The sequence below is a fragment of the Octopus bimaculoides genome, chromosome 1 (genome assembly GCF_001194135.2).
Source record: "Octopus bimaculoides isolate UCB-OBI-ISO-001 chromosome 1, ASM119413v2, whole genome shotgun sequence".
Lineage (NCBI taxonomy): Eukaryota > Metazoa > Mollusca > Cephalopoda > Octopoda > Octopodidae > Octopus > Octopus bimaculoides.
Window position 1 is genome coordinate 125,887,817 of NC_068981.1, and position 8,275 is coordinate 125,896,091.

The 8,275-nt window shown below is 31.9% G+C and overlaps 1 protein-coding gene across 11 annotated transcripts in view; it reads left to right on the plus strand.

The window, feature by feature from the left end:
• The window catches only part of LOC106878725 (potassium channel subfamily T member 2), a 747,999-nt gene that overhangs the window by 633,722 nt on the left and 106,002 nt on the right, over window positions 1–8,275 (plus strand). For all 11 annotated transcript variants that reach the window (XM_052970033.1, XM_052970046.1, XM_052970049.1 and 8 more), the window contains 2 exons: window positions 2,532–2,640; window positions 2,947–3,021. In XM_052970033.1, the coding sequence (XP_052825993.1) occupies window positions 2,532–2,640; window positions 2,947–3,021 (184 nt within the window). The remainder of the gene's footprint in view (window positions 1–2,531; window positions 2,641–2,946; window positions 3,022–8,275) is intronic.

Consider the following 8,275-nt stretch of genomic DNA (forward strand, 5'->3'; position numbering starts at 1 on the left):
CACTTTCACATGAGGGGAATTTCTGCCTACCAAACTCAATCACAAGGCTTTGATATTTTTATATATACATACACACACACACACACACACACATGTATATATATATATATATATATAGTTATATATACATACATATATATGTATAAAGCCCTGATGAGATTCTGCCTCATATGCTTAGAATTATGAATCACCTAGGGGCATGATTCGAAACATATGTAAGTTTTTGGTGTCTACCATTTCTTTTAGAGCTTTGTAATTTATAATTTATTTGTATTGTTTTTATAACAACTTTCAACCTCATAAAATCATACAAATTAATTATTTATACATCCATAATTCTCCATTTTCATTCTTTCATTATATATATATATATATATATATATATATATATATGGACTTGGGGCCAAATCATGTCCAAAACTTACAGGCAGAAAAATGTCACACTGAAAAATTTATAGCATGCGTGCATACACACGCACACATAGTAGTGCATGCACACACACATGCCCTGAACCCAAACCCTGACCCTAAATACTAACTAACTATTGAACAAATTTTTCCCACCCAACACTTAATTTTTGCATGACTTTTTCTACCAGTAACTTTATTTCTATTCATTAAAAGTCACTTGAAAAAATACATGCACACACACACACACTATCTCTCTCTCTCTCTCTCTCTCTCTCTCTCTTTCCATCATTCTCCATCTCTCTCTCAATCTCTCTCTTTCTCTCTCTCTCTTCATCTCTCTCCCTTATCCCTAAGTCTTAATTTATTTATGTATGATGTTTAATAAATGTGACATTTTTCTTAGCCTAAATTGTGATGTATTCCCGTAGCTATTTCCACTCATAAAAAACAATCACTGGAAAAATAATATAACACACGCACACATTCCATACACTGATCATCATCAACCCTACTTTAAATTTAAATATTATTTATTGTGCTGAAACATAGTATGACATTTTCCTTTGATGTTTTCCCTGACCAAAATTGGTCAGTGTGACTTTATTTTCATTCAGCGAATGGCAAACCTCTGAGTTAAATTTCTATTTTAATTTTCTATTGATACTATTATACTATTTCTCTCTTCCTGAATGACTGTATATGTTGCCAGCTGTGCTATGCAGGTACAACTGCAGATATTCTTTTAACCCTACTTAAGTCCAGCCAACATCATGATAAATCTTTTCTTCATAGTCTCAAATGTCCTCACCATCTCTATTAAATGTTGTGCTGGCAACCTGATACCACCATTAACTAAACACAGCTCTCATAGGGTCATAGTGAAAATCCAAGACTGTAGCTGTAAAACTTTGCTATTCCCACAAGAAAGGCAATTCTATGCCCACTTTTCTCCATGAAAAATTATCAATAAAACTCTTAGCATAATATTGACAAACATGCTTATTTTAGAGGACTGTAACTCCAAATATTAACTGATACAGAATAGTAGAGACTCTTCAATCCTCCTGTTGCAAGCAAACCAGTAGCACAATAAAATGCAACCTGATATTTATTACTCAGCAGTTAATATTGACTAGAATCTTCAACCATGAAAACCATGCCAAAAATGGAACATGCAAATAGGATATGGACTCTGCAAGCCACATCATAGGCTAACATCTAAGAGGTTAGGAGCTCTGAATGAAACTACTATAGGCTAGTGGGGACTCTTTAGTTCTTCCACATGGGCTAATCCTCCAAAATGTACCCAGTCTATACTGTAAGACTCAACACCAGAGTTGGCTGATTTTCTCTGTTGCTATATATACAAAATAACACAAATCATGATGACCTGTCCACTAAATGCCAGCTTGGAAAAAAAAAAACATATATAAATGTGAAAATGCTGAATTCTATCTCCCTGTGATAAAATAGCATTGAACTATATCATTATCCATCATTGTGAGCTTAACATAGATATTGATTTTCAATTGCTTAATGTGCAACATTTGCTTTTGTTGGAGTCAAGAAGTGGAGTGGTTCTAGATATATTTTCAAATCAACTTTATAGATAATACTAGGGCTTCAACTTTATTTTTCAAAAAAATGGTTTACTGTAATATTCTTAGGAGATACAGTTCATTAGAAATGCAATTCATTAAAATTCTTTTATCTTTATCATGTCTTATTTTGTTGAAGGAATTTAGTTAACAATAAGAAGGTTTGGAATAGTTAAGAACCAAAATTGAAATGTAAAGAAGCATATTAATATTAATGATGATGATGACAACAATTATAAGAAGGTGGCATATAAAAGCACCCACTACACTCTCGGAGTGGTTGGCGTTAGGAAGGGCATCCAGCTGTAGAAACTGCCAGATCAGATTGGAGCCTGCTGCAGCCATCTGGTTCGCCAGTCCTCAGTCAAATCATCCAGCCCATGCTAGCATGGAAAGCAGACGTTAAATGATGATGATGATATTTAATAGTAGTGTATATTATATTGAATTTGGGTACTTCTTATATTTTAAATATATTTATATATAACAGAAAATATTTGTTTTCTATTTCCATAATTTAAGGGAAGACATATTCTGGGTAAATCGCTCACAAGGGTTATGGATTTGTCAGTTAACAGTTGCAACAATTAGTCTCACAGAAACAGTCCTAGTTCAGTATTTAAGTTATAAGGTAAGTGGCATCTTTTCTTTATCTTTGATATAAACTGCTTACTAAATAATTCAAACTTCAATTTTGTGTTTTGTTTAATATTTTCCACTTATGATGTTGATATCGATATTTTTGTTATTTAACTAGAATTAAAACTATTATTAATAATTATAATATGTATTATTTTGAAATAATTAAAGCTTGAAAGATATACAAAATTAAAAATATAATTTCTTAAAGTAATATAATGAATGTTAACATATATTTAATTACTAATATTTGTATTATGAACATGATTAATTGTTTTGTTTTCATTATACTTTTAAGGGTAATATCTTACAACAAATTCTGTCAGTGGAATTCATCTTAGAATTAATAAATACAGTGCCCTTTCTCATCACAGTAAGTTTTGTCTTAAGTTTCTATTGAAAATATAATGACTAATTTTCCTTTATATTGTATGTACTAAGGCAAATATTTCTTTTCCATTTCTAAATTTAAATTGTGCAGTTAATTATATATATTTTTTATTTTTCTACCAACATATCACTATATTTTTATTTAGGTGATAACTACTTAGTTATTTCATTGCATAAAAGGTACAGTGCTAGTTTTTAAAATCATAAGCTTTTCAATGAGCCAACTGACATTGAATTAAATATAGAAAATAAAATGGTTGAGGAATGTAATTGACAAATTAGATTGATTGGGAGAGAAATGTCACATATGGTTGAAAGAGCTTTTATTTGAATTTGTCAGATTATATTCAGACTAGTTGAACTGATATATATATAATCGTTAATTCGGAGATGAAGTAGTATTAACAGTAGAAACTTCATTTTGTTTTTCAATGATGAATTGAGAATAATACCCCTCAGTAAATTGGATGGGTCAGAATAAGTTTTGTTAAAGAAAACTGGTCTAATAATGAGCTGTGCATTAAAACGTATTTTTATTATTTTTATTTGAAAATATATTTGCGAAATCTTATTTGGTTTAAATGAAGAGTGTATTTCAGAATCCAAAGTAAGTGTAATTATGTTAAATACAAATATTTCCTAAAATAAAGAGAAGGAATAAATTTATAACATAGTGATTTTTAAATTCTTATATAAAAAGATACTTTAAATTATGGGAGGATAAATTCTGAGAGTGAAACTTTAGAATGCTAAATGCATTTACTTTTCATCAAAGGTGAAAGTGTCATTAATATACTCTCCTAATTTGCTTATATGATATAAAGCTGTTGTCATGGAACATAATTAATCCTGAAGGTATTTAGTTTATCTATTAGCTTAAAGTCTTTATTGATTTTAGTTGCAATCATAGCCAAAATTATGCCCAATATTTGCAATTTATAGTTGGTTATTGCAAATATCTATAATTTAATAACTGTATGTATGGCAAGCTCATAAAACGCATATATTTAGCCAATAAGGTACTTTATTTTATGATGTGTGATAATGATACTTAGTCTTGATATGAAAGTTTGGGGTTTAAAGCTACTAAAGTTAATAAGACTATCTCTTTAGACAAATATTAGAAGTCTTTTAAGTACTGATTGCTGAATAGAATGCTTCCCTGAAATTTAGAGACATTACAAGGCTATCAGTACTCAGAGAAATATAGAGAGGAGTAAGGAACTGTATGCTTCATTTGCATATCCAAGAAGCATTTGACAATGCACGTAGAACTTAATCTTCCCATCCAACCTCTTAATTATTTGCTGCTGCTGCCATTTTCACATTTATGAAATCATTGATGCAGCAAATATATTTCACATCAGTAGACATCAACACTGGAAGCAATTTAAAAAAGCAAGCAACTACAAACATATTCCCTTCAGACAGAGTACTTATTGAAAATATTTGTCACCTGAGATGCATCAGTTCATTTCATATCAAAATCAATGTTTATTTTTGCCACTTTGATATAAAAATGGCTGGAACAAGCCGTTACTTTAGCAACTGTACAAACAAAACCATTCTATGCTGATAAAACAAGTATATAAAAATTTGTTGACTTGACAATGCAGTTCATGATACTGAATCATGCGGCATTTACTGATACTACATATGCTACTTTGAATATTTCTATAAGCACAAACTTCAAGATTCTTTAGTAAGATTTTTATCATCAATATTAAATTTTAAGCATGGACACACAAGCACTGGAATGATTTTCCTCAAGATATGGAGCAAGTCACACACTCTCTCTCTCACACACACACACACACAGCTGCATGATTAAAAAGTTTGCTTCACAAACATGTGGTTTTAAGTTCAGTCCCACTTCACAGCATCTTGAAAAAATGTCTTTTATCATAGCCCCAGGTCAACTAAAGCCTTGTAAATGAATTTGGGAGACAAACTGAAAGAAACCAATCGTGTGTGTGTGTGTATGCACATGTGTGTGTATGCACATGTGTGTGTATGCACATGTGTGTGTGTTCTTTTTACATTTGTGTTCCAGGAAATTCACAAGACACAAGCAGATTTGTTGTTGCCATGTCATCTGCTACTTCTGTGCCCTCTAAGGCATGTGATATAAAAGATCCCTAACTTAAAAACAAGTAAGCAGTAAAACAATTCCTTGATAATGTATTCATCTAACCCATGCTAGCACAGAAAAAAAACATAAAATGAATGAATGAGTATGAAGTGTATGGTTTCTGTGTGTACTCATGCCAAAATACAGTGTAAAATTATAATGAGCACAGGCATGGCCATGTGGTTAAGATGTTCACTTCTCAACCACATGGTTTTGAGTTCAATCTCACTGCATGATACTTTGGGCAAGTGTTTTCTGTTATAGCCCTAGGTCAATCAATACCTTGCGTGCAAATATGGTGGGAAGAAACTGTATAGGAGCCCATGGTGTATGCATGTATGTGTGTGTGTGTGTGTGCAGGTTTGCATGCATACATGCATCTATGTGTCTGTGTGAATATTTACTTCTTACACATTACATAAAAAAAATGTAGAGATATAGTATTGCTTACTGACAATTCTCAGTCAGTAAGTCATCCACTAGCTCTGTGCTACTGAAGAATAGTGGAATGAAAAATCCCTTACATAAAAAAAAAGCAGGTAAGAGTTTGTAACAGAAAGGCATCCAACTGTGAAACAATCCCTCAATAGTGTGTATTCCTCCAACCCCTACTAGCATGGTAAAACAGATGTAAAATGAATGAAGGAATGATTTGTTTTACTTAGCAGGAGTCTAGGAGGAGTACAGTGGGATTTGATCTTCATAAACTTCTTCCACTTTGAAAGAAAACATTATACTAGTAGTTCAGTATATAATACATCACTTCAAATATCTCAGGAAGAACTACAATAATTTGTGTCACCACATCCATGAAGCACACTGTTTACATATGTAACCTAAAAAATTATTCTGAAGTCTTGTTTGATTTTTTATACCACAAGTACCCCCCACCATCAACTTATGGCTTTCTTCTAGCTTTTGATATCAAACTTTCTTTTTGATTCACTTTCATTCATCTGCCAAATAGAAAGTACTACATTCAAATTTCCATTTGTCACTCCTCAACTAAAATTATAATAGTTAAGTAAGCTTAGTATAGTAAATGCCTAGTTTCATGGTAAATTCTTAGCAAGAAGACATGTTTATTACTGAATGCAATTCTATAATAAATAAAATAGAGCTAAGTATTTCAACCTGTCAGTTGTATAATCATATATATAAAGAACAACGTGATGTGTATTGTTAAAAGAGAAAACAATTATAGTGTTTAAATTGTTCGCCTATAATAAACTACACTATACAATTTAATGGTTCTTGAAAACCTTCCTGAAAGATATTGCTGTCTTTCAAATGCAGCATAGCTTTTGCTTTCAATGTTTTGTTTTCTGTCGGTTTTTTTTTTTTCTCATAGAATATGAAATACAAATAACTGCTGAGTATTTCTCTCTCTCTTGCTTTCCTTTATTTGCTATTCTCCAAGTGACTGTGGCTTCTCTGTTGTCAATAACTTACAGCCACCACTTGAGGAAGAAATCATTTCAAAAAATTAATGAGTGCTATGAAGTATTGAAAGTACAAGTTGTTTCACAGATATTTTAAATCCAAAACCTAAGCATATTTTTCAAACCAATTTGTTTTAGTTCAGTTCAAAATTATCAGATTATGTGCTAAATATATCTTTTGCTTGTTTCAGTTATTGGACTGCAGTCATGCAGAGCCACTGCTTTGAAGGCTTTTTTTATCAATCAAATTGATCCTGTATTTATTCTTTTAAGCTTAGTGCTTATTCTATTGCTAAGTTATGGGGATGTAAACAAACCAACACCAATTGTCAAGCAGCTGTGGGTCACAAACACACGCATACATATATACAGTGGGCTTCTTTGAGCTTCCATCTACCAAATCTACTTACAAGGCTTTGGTTGGTCTGAAGCTACAGTAGAAAACACTTAGCCAAGGTACCATGCTGTAGGACTGAAATCAGAAACAAACTTCTTACACACAGCCACACATACCTGATTATTATAACAAGCATTTTGAACCACAATAGAACATATTTCAGTTATAAAATAAAATTCTAGTTTGTGAGACAGTGATTATAGAAGAGAAATTGTTATAGCATAGGTAATTCTTGATAGAACTGAAATGGACAGGTGTAGTTTTGATTATTATCAGTGTTGACTCCATTCTTATTGAAACAGCTGCAAACATATTTATCAAATATTTTGCCTTCGCTAAACAATATTGCTGTCAGCATACCAGAAAGTGTCATATGATCAACAACCAGGAAATTTATCATAAATGAGGGGCTTATGATTAATGTCAAATTCATATGAAATAGAAATTTAGTTAATAATTGCTTTGCAAAAGACCAGAGTGTCCTCAGATGCTGTTCATCAAAAATCTTGAGTGCTAATAATGGAAACTAGATAGTCTTTGACAGTAAAGCAAAGAAGATACAAACACCTTATAATTTATTCAGAAGTGAACTAAGCATTATATCTCAATAATATATTCATGTAATAATTTATTAAACATTACAAAATAGTGTGCCAGAGATGTTTCTTATAATGAAAACTAATATTAGATTTCAAAGTAAAATTTAATGTTGTTGTTTTCTGTTACAACTTCCATATAAATAACTATAAAAGAATTAGTATAAAAATTTGTTAAAAAAAATAATATATTAAAACACAAACTTAAATATATTTCTGTTGATATTATGAGAGTAGGAAACAATTATTTAGTATTTACTAATTTAGAAGGGAAGGATAATGCTTTATAACTATTAGTAGAGACCTTCTTGAAAAAGACTTGATTTAAAAGTGCAATAGTGGGAATGTATGTATATGTGTGGGAATGGAATTTCAACCATGTTTCGTGGTCTGCTACCACAACAGCTCCTTTATAGGATCCAGTTAGCTCAAGACATTATCAGCAGGAACCACGTCCGGTTTCAGCCCCTACTCCTCTACCGTTTTGACTTGGTGGGGCTCCCTCCTTTCAGAGGTGTCTTCAGCTCTGGTGTTGAGTACATGTCTTCTTCTATTCCCTGGCCTCTTCGATGCAGCATCAACGAGTGTCAGCGTTCGACTGACTGTCTTGTCAAATTCCCCTTTTTATACCTGCTGCTAGGCTCCAGCAGGCTGCCCCAGCAAGTTGTCAC